General features: G+C 37.3%; 1 protein-coding gene across 8 annotated transcripts in view; it reads right to left on the bottom strand.

Annotated features, from left to right (window-relative positions):
• Positions 1–19,076, bottom strand: part of LOC115209688 (DENN domain-containing protein 5B) — a 224,355-nt gene that overhangs the window by 104,403 nt on the left and 100,876 nt on the right. For all 8 annotated transcript variants that reach the window (XM_029778171.2, XM_036500860.1, XM_036500859.1 and 5 more), the window contains exons 5-6: positions 15,050–15,234; positions 12,845–13,646 (exon numbers count right to left, since the gene is read on the bottom strand). In XM_029778171.2, coding sequence (XP_029634031.1) covers positions 12,845–13,646; positions 15,050–15,234 — 987 coding nt within the window. The remainder of the gene's footprint in view (positions 1–12,844; positions 13,647–15,049; positions 15,235–19,076) is intronic.

The following is a 19,076-nucleotide window of genomic DNA, read 5'->3' on the forward strand; positions in this document are numbered from 1 at the left end:
TCACTCACTCTGAATTAAACTTTTTCACAGATCTAGTCTCTCTCTTGTATTTCCAGATTTTTCCATTTTCCAACATTCCCCAATCCCTATTTTCAAATCTTAACTCTACAACTACAGCTGAACAACACGGTTATCACAGCAACCAAATACACTGAAGCTAGGTCTACAATTCAAACTCTGACAAACCCAAGTTTATCAACGGCTCATGTCTCTATTTGATAATTTAAATTTGAAGAAAGATTACTTCCAGAAAATTCAACTCTGGTAACAAATTTACCCAATGGAATTGCATTAATCTTCTAGTTACCATATTTCTGTCAAAATACACTGTCTTAATTTCAGTTTTGAAAATAATGAAGAATTTAAGGACATAAATTAAGACAGAATATTTATGTTAGAGTTTAACTGAAATCATTTTTTAAAAATTGTGTCAAAGGACCAGGGCAGCTTCAGACATGTTTCTAGCAAAATGGCTAAAACGGTCAAAAGCACCACAATAGTTGGATATTGATATGGTGACTGTTATCAGTTCTCTCATTCCTTTACCTTGAAATAATTTACTGCAAAATACAACATTAGCATATGCACAAAATTTAGGACTTTCAAGTTTCTTAGCAATGTCCATAAAAATTGCACAGCCCATTTGTGGTACTGTGTCAACCAAAAACATTCTCCCCATTCAGCCATTTTCTTCAAAATCCTTTGATTAATTTCTTGGGCAGTCATGTTTTCTTTTCTAACCTGTTTTCCCTCATTCTGGTTTGTACAAAATATTCTTGCCTATCGCCATTATTCATATTTTGCCTTCTTTCTTGATTAACAAGTCTCATTCTTTCCCTATCAGCTTCATCATTTTTGTCATATGACTCTCTAACACACACTTCTCCCTTTCCCATGGCATGACAGATTCTTTTTACAACACAGGAATCTATCATTAGCACTTTGACAATTTAGTGTTCATATTTTACCAACGGATGTAATGCTTATTTATTCATATTACTTTCAATTAATTATACATTATCTTGTAACTTCAAAATTTCAGTGATGTGATTATCTATTTTTGGAATAACATTGTAGTGTAGTTGTGTGAGGTCAGATCTGGCTGGTTTCAACATTAAATAGGTAGAATATTTGGGCCAGCTTAAATGCTAAAGGGTTAATATAATAATTGCTGATTGACACCTAATTTGAGACTTAATACTTTGACCTATTAAAAGAAACATTAAAAAAAAAAGATAAATCAATTATAGACTGCTTTTACACAATATTCTCATGGATTAAAGAAGCTACATAGATAATTATTACGATTTGAGCAGAGTGAAGAAACAGCTGTAAGCCAGGGGTTTCTAATAGACGAGATATAAATTGACCAATCAAGATTTAGAATAAGTTAAATCTATTTTCTGGAGGGTTTGGTCTCACAAGAAATTGTTATTAGTTGAAAAGATAACTGGATATAACCAGTTTTATCATTTTTCTACTTGTACTGCTGTTAATAATACAGATAAAATTTTTCTAATAAATAAAATAACAATAATTTTATATATTTTATCAGTTTACTGTAGAATGGGAGAAAAAGAATAGTTCTTTTGTATCTTTATGTGACATAATTTCCTAATCCAGTAAATTAGAAAAAAAGAGTACATATTATACAAGAATTAGAAAAAGAGTACATATACAAGAAATAGTTTCTCATAAGGGTTAATCATGAAGTTACAGCTTCGAACCACTTTCTTTAACCTTCATACACATACACCCAATATATTATCATCGTCATTTAATACCAGTTTTCTATGTTGGCATGGGTTGGACAGTTTGATAGGATCTGGTGAACTGCAGGGACAGATCATGCATCCACGTCCACTTTGGCTTGGTTTCTACAACTGGATAATCTTCCAACCAATTTACAGTGTGTAGTTGGTACTTTTTAATGATCTTGCACTAATGATGGTTGTCAAGCAACTTCCAAGACAGGAAAAGAACAAGGGAAGTGGACCCCACCCTTCCTCAACTAAAATGGCGGAGGGGGTCCTTTATGCCAGGGACAACCACAGGTGTGTTGCTATGGAGAAAATATCTGACTATCGGTGCATTATATGAGGGTGGGTGGGAGTAGCTGAGGGAAAAGATAAGACAGTAGTGATGGAGTGCCACAGTAAATCTTCAAAGACAATGGATCAGGAAGGGTGGGGGCTATAAGAGTGTGAAGGGAGAATAACAGATGGTCAGAGATGGGGGTAGAGGTGAATAATAAACAGGAATGGAGGTGCAGCTTGATGGGAAATACAAGGTATGATAATTATTAAAAGAAAAAGCATTGCTAAAAGTTTGTAAAATATGTTGGTACAGTTTATATTGTTTCAACTTTTAGAAGAGAGAAAGGAAACCCATCCAGCTTGAGAAATCTAATATGTAGTGAAGCTAACACAAGTATAGAAAGCTAGTTCATCAGATTTATAGAATATCATGGTTACATCCATTCTTCAACTCCAATACACAAATACAAAATGTATGGAGAGACAACTTTGAAGAGCTGCTTAATCAAGGCACCACTTTTGACAGTGACATCCTAGATTTCATCCCAAAACAATTCATAAACGATTCCTTAAGCAAGTTACCAATTCTTGCTGAAATGAAAGAAACCATTGTCATCCTAAAGAACAAGGCTGCTGGGCTGGACAGGATCCCTGCTGAGATTTACAAAATTAGCAGCAGCCTACTCCATGACCAAATATACCAACACCCCATCAAGATTTGGACCAATGAAGAGATACCATCTAACTTCAGAGATTCAGCCATCGTGAAGAGGAAGAGAGAACAATCTGAATGTGGAGATTACAGAGGAATCTCCTTGCTGGCAAGGTACTTGCTTGGATTATGAACAACTGCTTAAAATCATTAGCTGAGGAAATTCTTCTGGAGACTCAAGCGGGTTTTAGACCATCCCAGAGAACCATTGATATGATCTTCACCTCGTATTAACTCAGAAAAGTGCCATGAATAGTACCAACCACTGTAGATGGCCTGCAATGATCTGACCAAGGCATTCGATTCTGTAAAATAACTTCTGTGGGACATTCTCTTCATCTATGGATGCCCTCCTAAGTACATCCGCATTCTAAGATTCCTCCATCATGATATATTTGCGACTGTCCTGGTCAAAAAAGGAACATCTGATCACTTCCAAGTGAAAAAGGGGGTAAAACAGGGATGTGTTTGTCATCCTCATTGCTACCATCCTGCACATCATTAAAGAAGATCTTTCATCAGGTATCAAAATCATTTATTGAACCTAAAGGAAACTGTTCAACGTTGTCAGTCTCAAGTCCAAAACCAAAATATCAGCATCTTGAAAGCAGCCAAAACAACAAGTATTGAGGCTCACATCATCAAAAGTCAGCTGAAGTGAAGCGGGCATGTTGTTGGAATATCTGATGACCGATCCCCGAAACAGATTTTTTCTCAGCTGAAAGGAAGAAAGGAGACCAGAAGAAGAGAGCTACAGGGATCTGTTGAAGGCCAACATGAAAAAAATGTAACTGACTTCAACAACTGGGAAGAAAATGCAAATGATGCAAACCTCTGGAGATCCCTCATCCGTGAAGGAACAACTACATTCGAGACAAACGTGAAGAACTAGAAGAATAAGCAAAGAAAGAGCAGTAAGGTGCAACTGCCACCCAGACCAGATCTCCACCCCACCGAGGAAGAACAACTTGCCCAACAATGCAGAAAATGCTTCAAAGCCCAAATTGGACTCATCAACCATCTTAGAGTGATTCAACAACCCAACATGGACTAGAAAGAAGACTATCATCCCTGAAGAAAGACAGAGAGCCATGACAACAACAACAACAACAGTCATTTTTGAAATATTATTGATTGGGTTTACTGGATTTCAACTGCATAGGGGGACTAGACATTACACCATCCCAGGGGATCCATTGATATGACTATACATTACACCCCTGTGAGTATCACAAAATTATCCCAAAAACTGTTACTCAGAGTTTCATGCTCCCATTTGTCAGTTGTGATAAAAACTGAATTAAAGTTGTGATGGTACATATAATATAGTGTGATGGAGTTCATGTACATGAATAAGCTGAGATATTCAACCACCCAATCAAATTTAAATAAAAGTATATATATACAGGCGCAGGAGTGGCTGTGTGGTAACTACCTTGCATACCAACCACATGGTTCTGGGTTCAGTCCCACTGTGTGGCACCTTGGGCAAGTGTCTTCTACTATAGCCTCAGGCTGACCAAAGCCTTGTGAGTGGATTTGATAGACGGAAACTGAAAGAAGCCCATCGTATATATGTACATGTATATATATATATGTGTGTGTGTGTGTTTGTGTTTGTCCCCTCAACATCGCTTGACAACCGATGCCGGTGTGTTTACATCCCCGTAACTTAGCGGTTCGGCATAAGAGACCGGTAGAATAAGTACTAGGTTAACAAAGAATAAGTCCTGGGATCGATTTGTTCAACTAAAGGTGATGCTCCAGCATGGCCGCAGTCAAATGACTGAAACAAATAAAAGAGTAAAGAGAGTATAGAGAGAGGTAGGCATAATGAATGAAAGTGGACTGCTGGCTATGGAGATAGGAAATATTTACAATGTAGCAAGCTTTAACATTTTGCCAGGTAAAACAGCCAGAAACAATTTAATAAGAATCAATCAATCTGACATATTTTCCAATGGACACTTTTAAGGAAATCTAAGCATTTTGCTGTAAATTAAATTGTGCAATTATTAGCCATATCAAGTTCAATTACTTTTCTTATGTAATTCTATTAGCTTTTTTTTTTATTTTTCCTATCAAAACTGACATAATTTTGTGCTGATAGGTATTTTTAAAACCCTTTTAGGTAAATAATATTAAGAATTAAAAATATTAGCGCCAAATACCCATTAAAATCTTATCAAGTAAATAATGGTCAATCTGAAGCAGTTTATAGAATTGGTTGAAAAGATACATCTAGAATGACAAAAGAAGTGACTTAAAACAAGTCTACATTAGATACAAGAATTTTATCCATTGTATCATTTGTACTAACTCAACCATGGTGATATGATAATAATTCTTAAGAATTTCACTCATATCATACAACATAAAGAAGTCTTATCATATTGGAACATCAGCCCACTCACTCTCACTTACTGTGAAAGCTGTTTTAATAGTTTTGTTACCATAATTTCTGTTAAAATTCACTTCTGTTGTCTCAATGAAGTCAGAAAATAATGAAGAATTTACTAAAATAACATTTTACAGTCACAGGCATGGCTGTGTAGTAAGAAATTTACTTCCCAATTGCATGGCTTGAGGTTCAGTCCCATTGTATGGTACACTGGGGAAGTGCCATCTGTTATAGCCCTGGGCCAACCAAAGTCTTGTGAGTGGATTTGTCACATAGAAACTGAAAGAAGCCTATTGTGTGTGTGTGTGTGTGTGTATGCGTATGTGTGTGTGTATGCGTGTATGCATGTGTGTGTCAGTCAGTCTCCTTACCTTCATTTCACATGACATTTGTAAACAAGTGCCACCACCATGCAAAGAATGCCCATTTCCAATCTTTTGTAAAAACCGTTGCTTTGAAATGGAAGAAGGTTGATGAGAGGAAGGGCATCTGGCCAGAAATAAGTAAACTTGAACAAATTCCATCCGACCCATAAGAACATTAGATGAAACTTCCTTTTTGATGATGAAGCTAGTCTTTGGAATATAACAAGAACTTTTGATGGCAGGTTTTAATTTTGATCACTTTAAACAAGGAGTTGCAATCATAGGACTAGGGATAGTCTGAAGTGGTTGGTATCAAAAGAGTAAAGACTAATACAACACCCCTAGGAATAGTATCTGGTCCTGCCTCTGAACAACACTTGCCTCAGCTTATTGATAAATACGAGCAATAAAAAAAAAACGTTTTCCATTTATGAGATGACTAACAGATAAATTTTATTTTTTTTAATTATGCTCGATGGAAATAACTGGGTTCTTATTAATATTAGATTCCTTGGGTTGTCACAAGGATAGGGGGAAAGATTATTGCACTGCTTCAGTGTATTACAAATACATGTCCAGGATGAAGAGGAAAATTAATCCAGAAGGATCTGGACAGAATATCATCATCATTTAACCATCCATGTTGGCATGGATGAGATGAGTTGACAGAATCTAACGTTTCCCAAAGAGTGCCTCATGCTCCTCTGACTGCTTTCACCTGGTTTCTACAGCTGGATATTCTTCCTAACACCAATCACTTTATACAGTATGGTGGGTGCTTTTTTTCATGCCACCAGCACCAGTGAAGTCAGTTAGCAAATGAGGGGATAAAGTATGAGAGAAGGGGCCTGAGCAGGTCAGATTTTTTTGCTGTAGAGGAGCCACATAACTACTTACAATTAAGAAGAGTGTGGAGCTGATTGAGCAGGGCAGGGAAGAGATAAAAGTTGTGGTAAGGAAGTATCTGTGATGACCCTCAAGAGTAGAAATGAGCGGGGTGGGGGGATGAAGGAAGTAGGAATGTGGGGAATGGGTGAGAGAAGGAGTGGTAAGAGATGCCTGTAAAGATATGGTAAGGTTGAAGGGTGGATATAGTGAAAGGGGTGGGGATAGCCATTGATGCAGAAGTTGGAGGAGATAGGATGAGTAAAAGATGGCTGACAGTGTAGAGGGAGAAAAAAGAGGCTAATAGCAGAAAAGTAATGATGATATAGTAGATAGTGGGTGAAGAAAGGAGAAATAGGATGCAGTTGAGTGAGAGAGAGAAAAAGAGGCAGGCACAGTGAGTGAGAGTAATGTGGTGACGGAGGGTGAGAGGGAGGATATGCATCTATAAAACTAAACACTGTAAGATATTTAATCTGGTGCTTAATGGTTTTTGCCAAATCTCTCTTAACCTTAACCTATTAGAATTCAGATTATCCTGTCAAATTTAATCCTTATTTATTCACATTGTTTTGAATTAATCACGTATTATCTTGTAGCTTTCAGATTTTGATAATGTGGTTGTTTATTTTTAGAATAACATTGGAGAGTAGGTTTGAGAGGTTTGATCTGGTCAGTTTCAACATAAAACAGGTAGAATAAATTTTGGTTGGATATGGTTGGTTTGAATACTAAAGGGTCATCTTGTGTTAATATCAACAAAATAAAATAAAAACTCTGAGTACGAGTCAATGTCAGAGCATCAGAATATTTAATTCTATGTAGTGATTTCAAATCTCACTAGTGTTGACAAAAATTCCCCACAGTACAACATGAGAGCGTAAAGTATAACTTTCCCGAATGAAAATCCGGCTTTGAAAGAAATCAATGAAATGAATAGATGGACAGCTACACTGACTTCTTATCTAAGCCATAAATAAAGTGATGACAGCAAATCAACAAGCAACTATTTTTTGCTTATTATCTCAGCTCCAGATGGTTTTGTTTCCACAGATGAATCATAATGACAGTAGTTGTAGACATGATTTTACAAAAGATAAAATAAACTTTAATGGTTTTCATCAAAGGCTTAGATAATTGAAAGGAGGTATACTAAGTATTAGAGGGGACCCTCTAGTCTCGTTGAAAACAACTTCCCTAATAGGAGAGGGGAGTGATAAAATGCCACACAGTTCATCAGTGGATTTATATGTAAGCCTAGGGTCTCAAACTTCAAAGGGCCTCTAGCCAAGGTGTAGATTATTTTTGACACTGTCATAGACCTTTTGGGAAGGGCTTCACAAGGGGAACAGCGTAGGGCCTTTGTCAAAGTTCATCACTGCAGTTGGTACTGTAAAGTGGTTGGAGATACAAAGGGTATTCACCTGTAAAACCAATGTCTCATGGTAAGGTGTCACTTAAATTTACCAGCTATTTCTAGCAGGTAAACTAACGACATAGCTATGTCCTTACTGGATTTTCTTGATGGCATTAACAAGTTTCTCTTCTCATGACTGTCAGATAGATGGTAAGAGCTTAGAGATAAGATATATATATATATATTATATATATATATATATATATATATATATATAATATATATATATATATATATTTTTTTAAAGAGTGAGAGAGAGCAGCTTTCACCAAATTATAATAATTTTCTGCTTGTCTCTGTCTGTCTTTCCTGTGTGATATGCTTATGTCATCGAGTAAAGTTATAAGTTAAATGCTGGGTGATAGTGGCCACCCTAGTTGTGAATTCGCACCACTTCTTCTCCATTTGGAGGTCTGGACTGAACCAGACTCTGAGCAATTTAACCGGTCTGTCAGTCCAGTGTCCCACGATGGAGATGCTGTCAGACAGCATGGGCTTGCTTCTCCAGGTGCCGAGCCGCAAGCCCACTGACTTTTCCCAGTTAATTTTTGCTCCCGTTACTGTTTCGTATTCTTTTAGTATCTTGCCGACCAGGTTGATGTGCCTATGGCTCAGACAGACAGATAGACAGGCAGAAAGACAGACAGATAGACAGGCAGAAAGACAGACAGGTAGATTGATTGATACTCACTTCAGTAATGAGTATGTAGATTTTCCCATTTTCTCAAGAATAAAATGTTTCAGAGAAATATACAATTTCATCATAGAATTTTCTTAATGACCATAGAATTTCCATGGGCACTACTAGTTAATAATAATGACCAACAAAAGAAGCAACTAATTTTATAATTCAATTCTCTCTTTACAAATGTATCAAAATCTGTTTATATATATATATATATATATATACACACACACACACACACACACACACAGACATATGCACACATATATATATATATACAAGCATGTGCACACACACACACCATCATCCTCATCATCATCATTGTTTAAATGTCCGTTTTCCATGCTAGTATGGGCTGGATGGTTTGACTGAGAACTGGCAAGCTAGTGGGCTGCACCAGGCTCCAATCTGATCTGGCAAAGTTTTCGCAGCTGGATGCCCTTCCTAATGCCAACCACTCAGAGTGTAGTGGGTGCTTTTTACTTACCATTAGCACAGGAGCCAGTCAGGGGGCACTGGCATAGAACACATTTCACATGGTACTTTTTACGTGCCACCAGCATTGACCTACGTTTAAATGGTGCTCATTATGTTCCCCCAGCATGGATGCCAGTCATGCAGCACTGGTCACGACTACGATTTCGGTTTCACTTGACTCAACAGGCTTTCTCAAACACATCACATTGCCCGATGAATCAAGGGTACTTTTAAATGGGCCAGTTATGCAACACAGGCATCGGCCACGGCTGCGATCTCACTTTACCAAAGGTTTCAGTCTCTAGTGATTGCCTCTGTGAGACACAATGTTTGAAGGTTTTGCTTCACCACCTCATCCCATGTCTTACTGGGTCTGCCTCTTCCACAGGTTCCTTCCACTGTTAGTGTGTGACACTTTTTCACACAGCTGTCCTCATCCATATACAACACATGACCATACATCTCTTTTGCATACCACAGTTGATGCATCTTAAGTTCAACTTTTCTCTCAGGGTGCTTACACTCTGTTGTGTATGCACGCAGGCATTACATATCCAGCAGGGCATACTAGCTTTATTTCTTTGAAGCCAATGCATGTCCCCAGCAGTCACAGCCCATGTTTCACTGCCGTGTAGCATAGCAGTTCATACACATGCATCATATAGTCAACCTTTCACTCTGAGCGAGAGGCCCTTTGTTGTCAACAGATGTAGGAGCTTTCTGAACTTTGCCCAAGCTATTCTTATTAGCCTGGGCAAAGTTATATATCATCATCATCGTTTAGCGTCCGCTTTCCATGCTAGCATGGGTTGGACGGTTCAACTGGGGTCTGGGAAGCCAGAAGGCTGCGCCAGGCCCAGTCTGATCTGGCAATGTTTCTATGGCTGGATGCCCTTCCTAACGCCAACCACTCCATGAGTGTAGTAGGTGCTTTTTACGTGCCAGATGAGGCTGGCAAACGGCCACGATCGGATGGTGCTTTTTACGTGCCACTATATATATATATATATATATATATATATATATATATATATATATATATATATATATATACATACACATCATCATTTGTTTTTCATGCTGTGCCTGGTTCCATAGTCTGCTTGGGCACGGTTTCTACAGCAGGACGCCCTCCTAACACCAACCACTTACCACTTTACAGAGTGTATCAGGTGCTGTTTACATGGCACCACACACACACTCGGACAGATATACACATACATCAATAGCCATGTAAACTAGTACACATGAATTGATTGCTACACTGATCACTATCCAAAGTCAAACAAAAACAAAAATCAATAAATCAGTTACAAACCACAATGGAGTATTATTATTCATTATAATATTTCTCATTATTGAGCCAAAAAAGATGAAGGGGAGACAAAGATGGGAATATATTACTTATTTCTAATAGTTTCCATTCTATTTGCTTTAATGGACCGACTTGTCAATCATTCAATTTCTTATATATTGATCTCTACTTCAATTCATCATCATTCAATGTCTACTTTTCCATGTTTGCATGGCTCAGATGGAAAATGTTGAAGCAGATATTCTGCAGCCAGATGCCCTTCTTGTCACCAATCCTTACCCGTTTCCAAGCAAGGCAACATTTCTCCATGGCTGGACATGTTTTTCGTGGAAAACTAGAAAAGAACAACACTGCTTGTGTGACAGTGACACACATTTACAACTGTCACAGGATATCAAAACATGGATACACACAAACACACACATATATGTATAAACATACACACATAATGGGCTTCTTCCAGTTTCCATCTACCAAATCCACTTGCATGGCTTTGGTTAACCTAAGCTTATAGTAAGATGCCATGCAGTGGGACTGAACCTGAGACCACATGGTTCAGGAAATGAGCTTCTCAACCACACAGCCATGCCTGTGCCGAGCTGTGTAAAAAAATGTTCTTTGGTAAAAAGAATAAAAACAAGATTGTTAAAAAATAAGGAACAAATCTACAATGTCCATAACAAGTAACAGAATAAATGAGATATTCCAAGCTGATCTTCTTCGCAAAATACCAAACCAAAAGGTGGGGGAGGTTTGAGTAAAATTATTTATTGCTAATATTTTACCCCCTTCTTAACATTAGGGTTTATTTGGTTGAGGAATAATGTTTTAGAACACTTCTATACTCTCATTTATAGATTTTAAATATAAATATGGATTTAGAAAGTAAATACTTAGAAGAAAAATAAATACATCATCGTCATTCAATGTCTGCCTTCCATGCTGGAAGTGCTTGAACAGTACAACCAAATCCAACAAGCCAGAGGACTGCACATGGTTCCAATGTCTGCTTTGGCACAGTTACCTTAGCTGGTGCCTTTCCTGATGCCAGTTACTTTACAGAGTGTTCTGGGTGCTTTTTTTCCATGGCACCAACAGCAGTGTGATTGCCAACTTCCATAACAACATAATGGGGGTATAATATTGAGGGAGGTGGGCTACCCCAGCAGGAAAGGTAGAAGAGATGGAGATGAGTATCAGGGAATACCCTCAAGATACAGGACGATAAAGAATAGGGATAGGGAATTGAGGATCAATAGATGGGTAGATTTACAAGAGTGTGAAAAAGGAGTGACAGATGATTAGAGATGAGGACAGAAGGGGATGCAGTGAATAGAAATCATTGTTTAACATCAACTAACGGAAAATAAGAGTGGAGAAGTGCAACATTATAATAAAACCACAAATGAGAAATAGGGAGATGAAAAATATAAATACAAGAAGATTAAAAAAGAATAGAAAAGAAAAAGAGCAATATCTATTTGAGAAAAATCAAGTACCCATATTTCACAGATCAATAATCCTTCATGTACAAAAACACCCTGAAAGAAAGTCACCTATAGTATAATACAGTCTCATAAAAAAAAAGTGGGGTGAGAAGCACAACATACAATGAGAGAATGTAACTGATACACACCAACATATAACTAACCACTAGATTTTAACTATTGTACCAGTTTAGCAATAGTTCTTACTACTACTACTACTACTACTACTACTAATAATAATAATAATAATAATAATAATAATAATAATAATAGATGCAGCTGTTTCTGCTGATATGAACAGTTAAAGAACAGTAAAAAATAGGAAAATACCAAGACTTAGTAAGGAGAATCCAAAAACTGTGGAAGGTTTCTGCAAAAGTAATGCTAGTAGTTATAGCTACCCTCAGTACCAATACCAACAGAATTGGTAGTTTTCTTATTCAGATAGCAATAATAAGAATTGCATTAATGCATATATCTTTTTCTATTTGGAAATGCAAAGATTGTTCGAATGGTCCTGGATATCTAAGGAAATTAGTTGAGACCTGGTATCAAGCACATCAATTCCATCTGCTAATTCCATCTGCTAATTACAAGTGACTACAGTTTTGTAGAATGTTAACTACATACTAGAACAGTAAAATATATTTTATGTCAAGATTTACCACCATCTGCTGTCTACCAATGTGGTTTTAGAGGTATTTGTTTAAGCCAATGATAAAAATTGATTTAATCACAGATCTTAAACTTCACCATGTACCATATTTTATAACTGTCTAGTTAAATATGCACTTTTGTAATTTAAAATTTTGTCCTTAAAACTGAAAAACAAAAAATATTGCATAGCAGAAAAGGTAGAAGCCAGAAATTGACAAGAATTTCATATATTGCTACGTAAGTTAATGTAGTTCTCTTAACATTGTTAAAAGTTGGTGTAAATTCATGAATTCCTTAAGACAAATTATCAGGAAAAATAAAATTATTTGCATACAAAACAGATACATAAAATTTTGTGCTTACAACACTGAAAAATAAATCACATGCTTACAATTCAGATAACTTACCAGAACTTTGAATAGTCTCACAAGGATAATAGGTGGGTGTATGTGCTTCACCAGATTTCTCTTTAAATACTTTCACACGATTGTCAAAAACCTTCAAATAAGGATCTGGACTTTCCCATTGGGAAAGAATTTTATTATCAATAAGTGTTGTGAACATTTGAGTTTCTATAAATGGTGAAAGAAATGGTAAATAAGCTTCTGGCTGATCACTCAAGAATGCAGCTTTGTCAAAGTTTTGCATCATTTCACGGTTGCTCAGCCATTGTTCCATGTTTTGTGAAGATGGAATGACAAATGATTCATAAGAACAGAACATATGTACAAAACGGTTCAGAAAGACTTCACGCACGGCATTGTTAAATTTGTGCTCAATCAATTCTTTTGAAGGCATAACAGACACATCTTTAGTTAATGTTTGACTCATAGAGTCTTTGTTTCGGTTGTTGTCAGATGGATCATCGAAAGAATCCCAAACTCCTGCCTTTTTGGCTAAGGTTGATATCTTAACCCATGCTTCGTTGTTTTGCAGCATTTCCCATTTCTTTTCAGGAGATGTGTTCCAACTGTGTTGGTCACTGAACAATGATGAGGCACTCTGTTTACGTTGCCCTCCCTTCCGTGAACCATACAAAAGCTTCCGATCAAGGCTCTGGCTCGTGTAATTGTCCTTACTAAATTCACTACGGTACCGAGACAATATCGATGATAATTCCAATATCATATCCTTTTGGTGTGGAAATAATGGTAAATCCTCAGGAATGTCCACATTATTCTCATCAATATCCACAAAACACATACTAGCCTGAAAATATAGGAAAACATCATAATTATTCAATTATCAATCTATCGATTGATTAAATGAAATACAACTAAAATGAACAAGATATTATTTGCCTTCACAAACAGACAGTTTTTAAAGTTTGTTAAGTTAAAGTAATAGAATTCTTTTAGCATTCTATTCAGTATGAACTGCGAATGATTAGCTTCTGTGACCATATTTCTACTGAAATACTCTGTTTCAATTTATTGTGAAAATAAAGAATTTAGTAAAATAATTCTCATCTTAAAATGTTGATTTGAACACACATTAACATGGAATTTTGATGGAAGGTTCCAATCGAGATCACTTTGAAGCGGGACATCTGTATCATAAAACCAAAGACAGTCTCAGGTTGGTATCAAACAGTTAAATCCTTATGTCACCATATTCTATTCAAATATGCAACCTTTGTTTTCATTAATTTTGAAAATAATGGAGAATTTAGTAAAATAGCTCAGTCTTTTAAAACTGGTCCCTGGAACATCATCTAACATGAAATATTGATGAGAAGTTTCATTCAGATCACTTTAGAACAGGAAGTTTGTATCATACAACTTCAGAATGCTTAAACCACACTTCAAGAATGTTAAGATCTAAAACTTTATAGCTTGGAATCAATCCCATATGTCTGCCTATAACCTACAGTCCTACATTACAGAGAAAAATAAAGAGAAGGGGGAAACTCAAGTTTTATGCTAAATAACAACAACAACTCCAGTACAGTTGTTGTTTAGTACCAAAACAACCTTGAATAAACATATTTAAGACAAAAAGTATTCCATCCTTGATCATCCCTCGTTACTCAGGCATTGCTTACCCTAATCTAATGTATCCCTTTTTATTAAAAAAAGACTTTATATAATGTAATTTGAGGGTGGTGTAACTGCAATTTCTAGCAAGTCATGCAACCACAGAGAAGCTCCTGAATGGCTTGAATTTAAGTACCATAGGGAAAATATGGCGTTTTGATACTTCAAGTTTGAGCATATTAAAGTATTATATTTATTTTTTATGTGTTGATAATAATTTCTACTTGTTTAATGTATGTAGTATTACATCAGTGTACACACCCATTTGTGTACCACACATTATTACACCAACCAACTACTAAATTTTTTGAAACAGTTGTAAAGATTTTTGCACCAAATATGTTTTTGTAACATCTTTCATAAATGATATAATGTCATGTCTAATTACCTGTCCATTTTTATCTCTGTTCATAAAATGAGTGAATGAAATGAAGAAACCTCTTGAGCTATTTATTCTAGTCAAAATGTTTGCTCAATAAAAAATATTATAGCACAAATCTTATGGAACATATTTAATGTATGGATGTTTAAACAAGAGAGGAGAATTAGTATTTATTTGAAATGGCATTGTCTTACCTCACTAGGAAGTTTCAATTCTGACCGATCCTCTTGCCCATGATGAAGGCCCATGATGAAAGGGACTGGTGCATCAAGAAAATGAGACAGAGATGCCGGTAAGATTGGAACATAAACATGCTGCCATGTAAAGGGGAAAATAAGGGTGCACAGGGCTTCAGCCACCAACATGAGTCTCTGGTAATCTGAAATACAGAAATATCATCATCATAACAATTACTATAATATTATTAAGGTCTCTTATGATTTAGAACATTGGAAATAAAAGTTTTATGTTCATTTTCCCAGGCTCGCATGGGTAAGTTGAATATATTGAGGCATTGTTTTACAGCTGGATGCCCTTTTTGTTGCCAACTCTTAGTGGGTTTTGGAATAAGGTTGCTCTTATTTCACACATCATCAAAAGGCTGAAGTGAGATGATGATTTGCCAACAGATGTAACAATGAGCATGAAGACTCTTGTCAAGCTCAAATGGAAACAAACAAATACATACATGCAAAATATTTCCAGTGATTGGAAAGAAATGAAATTAACCCCATTAGATACAGAGTTAATTTAAATGTGAATTTGAGCACAAATGAGTTGAGAACCCAACTGGACATCAAAATTGATTCTTTCAAGAGAAATGGCTGGAGAAGTAGTGATAAGTTGCCATACACCCACGGCTCTTTTCCCCTGCAGCTTCCATCATTTGCAATGCAAATCAATGATGCAAGCTAAAGGGGGGAAAGTACCTTACATGAATGGCAGAAGATTGTTCAAGGGCTAAATTAAGAAAGCTAGAGTAAGTAATGGAAAATAAATGGATATCAGATTGTAAACCCTTTCAATGAAATCAAATAGGTTAGTGAGGTATGTTTGCTATACATAAGGGTGCATAGGGCTTCAACCCCCAACATGAGTCTCTGGTAATCTGAAAATGTAGTGAGGTATAAAGAAATGTTCAGCTTGTCTAGTAGTATAGAGAAAGCTGCATTAAGCGGGTGTCTGTATTCATAACGATGACAGTTACAATGGTGATGACCGTGACGACAAAGACAAATTCAAATAAGACACATTGATTAATACTTTCTAAATAGAAATAGTCAAGTCAAAGTAATGGCAGTGATTTCCTTAGTTAGCAAAGAGTAGAAAAACACCCAAAACAATATCTATAACCCTTTTTATTTGGTTCGATTTTGTATCTTTGTTCTTTGACATCATCATCCTTTAATACCCTCCTCATTCCATAATGGCATGGGTTAGTTGATTTGACAGGATCCAATGGCTTCTTTGGTATGCTTTCTACAGCTGAATGCTCTTTCCAACGCCAACCACTTTATAGTATATACTGGTTGTATTTTTTGTGTTACCAACACAAGTGAGGTCACCAGGCAACTGGCAAGACCATAAACCCCACGAGAGATAACTTTATGCTAGGAGATGAGGGGTTAAAACATGAGAGAAGGAGCCAGAGAAGTGCAATTTGACTCAAAAGTCCTCCATACTAACCATTTCTTTGGTCACTATTCCACTACCAATTATAACCAACTCTAATATAAAACATGTCATACCAAATTCCCTGACTCATACCGTTAAGTTAAAATATGAATCTAAACCAGGCTGATAGCATTATTAGTTTAGAAAATAAACTATTTTATTTCCTCGTTATGTTTATAGTTGTCTTCACTATAAACATACATTTGCAGATGTATGAAGTCAGACTGGCTCTCAAGATGTCGTTGCTGATCCATGCCTATGAAACTTTGAATAATGTAGAGCTAAGTCAGCCTGTTATTAAATAGTTACAACTCGAATAGGTGTTGAGTGCTACTTTCTTTTGTTTGTTCACATACCTGTGTGTGTGTGTGTGTGTGTGTAATAAACACAGCTATAAAAAAAAAACACACACACACACACACATACAGAGTAAACATTGCTGTACACATACACACACATACAATTTGAGAATATATAAACGTATACCTTTATTACAGTTCATAACTGAAATTCATATATAAGTATTACAATTAGTTATGATATTATATATACTCTGCACTAGCTGCTTACTTATCTGAAGATACGTTGCATAAAATCATTCTGAAATGTGGTATGTCACTGGCTACAAACCTACAATTTCAAAATGGTTACAAACATTTCATTAAAAAAACCCAAAGCATATCATTAATGTTACATTATAATTATGTTAAATGAAAACACTAGCTTTGCCCGATTGCAGAAGGAAAGTACCTGCTAGTGTGCTGATGAAATCTGTAGACACATCATGATAAAAGTGCTCCAACAGATTACGGTTAACCATTAACGAGTACAGTGAAGAATTCCGGGTAGAGGTAGGGGTCCACCAAGGCTCAGTCCTCAGCCCCCTCCTATTTATCATAGTCCTCCAGGCAATAACGGAGGAATTCAAGACAGGATGCCCCTGGGAGCTCCTCTATGCTGATGACCTTGCTCTAATTGCTGAGTCACTATCAGAACTGGAGGAGAAGTTTCAGGTGTGGAAGCAAGGATTAGAATCGAAGGGCCTTAGAGTCAATCTAGCTAAAACCAAAGTCGTAATAAGTAGGAAGGTAGACAAATCACAAACGCCTTCAGGTAGATGGCCCTGCTCGATCTGTAGAAAAGGTGTAGGTAGAAACTCTATAAGATGCACCAAGTGTAAGCTATGGACACATAAGAGGTGCAGCAATGTCAAAGGAAGGCTAACTAGGAAGATGGTTTTTGTATGTGGCAGATGCTCGGGAGCATTAACCTCTGAAAATCTGCAGAAAACAACTTCCGTCAATTTCCAGGGGGAAAAACTAGAAGTAGTTGATAGCTTCCGTTATCTTGGTGACCAAGTCAGTAGTGGGGGTGGGTGTGCTGAAAGTGTAACTGCTAGAGTAAGAATAGCCTGGGCAAACTTTAGGGAGCTCTTACCTCTGCTGGTGACTAAAGGCCTCTCGCTCAGAGTAAAAGGCAGACTGTATGATGCATGTGTACGAACAGCCATGCTACATGGCAGTGAAACATGGGCCATGACTGCTGAGGACATGCGTAAGCTCATGAGAAATGAAGCCAGTATGCTCCGATGGATGTGTAATGTCAGTGTGCATGCTCGACAGAGCGTTAGTACCCTGAGAGAAATGTTGGACCTAAGGAGTATCAGTTGTGGTGTGCAAGAGAGACGATTGCGCTGGTATGGTCATGTGGCGAGAATGGATGAAGATATGTGTGTGAAAAAGTGCCAATCCCTAGCAGTGGAGGGAACCCGTGGAAGAGGTAGACCCAGGAAAACTTGGGACGAGGTGGTGAAGCACGACCTTCGAACTTTAGGTCTCACTGAGGAAATGACCAGCGACCGAGACCTTTGGAAATATGCTGTGCGTGAAAAGACCAGGCAGGACAAGTGAGTCCAGCCCACTTATGCATGCCTTTCCTCCCTTGGACACACAAAGACCTGTTGAGGCAAGCGAAGTCGATATCGAACCTCATCCGACGACAGGCACCTATGCCAACCCCCTTTTGCTTGTGAAGACCTGTTGGGGCAAGTGAAATCGAAATCGGAATTGAACCAATCCTATGACTGGCACCCGGCAGATGCCAGGACCCCTGGACTGGAGATACGTAAAAAGCACTATCCGAATCGTGGCCGAAGCCAGTGCTGCCTCGACTGGCTTCCGTGCAGGTGGCACATAAAATGCACCAATCCGACTGTGGCTGATGCCAGTGCCGGTGGCACGTAAAAAGCACCCATTACACTCACGGAGTGGTTGGCGTTAGGAAGGGCATCCAGCTGTAGAAACATTGCCAGATAAGACCGGAGCCTGGTGCAGCCTTCTGGCTTCCCAGATCCCCGGTCGAACCGTCCAACCCATGCTGGCATGGAGAACGGACGTTAAACGATGATGATGATGATGATGATGATCAAGACAACAAACTTAAATTGGGAAAAATATAATTTCAGAATCTACTTGAAGAAGAAAAAAATGAAATAGCAGAAAAAACTTGTTGGTTACAAAAGCTTCATATGCCACAAAATTATTAATT

Source organism: Octopus sinensis, linkage group LG3 (genome assembly GCF_006345805.1).
Source record: "Octopus sinensis linkage group LG3, ASM634580v1, whole genome shotgun sequence".
In the NCBI taxonomy this organism is placed as follows: Eukaryota; Metazoa; Mollusca; class Cephalopoda; order Octopoda; family Octopodidae; genus Octopus; species Octopus sinensis.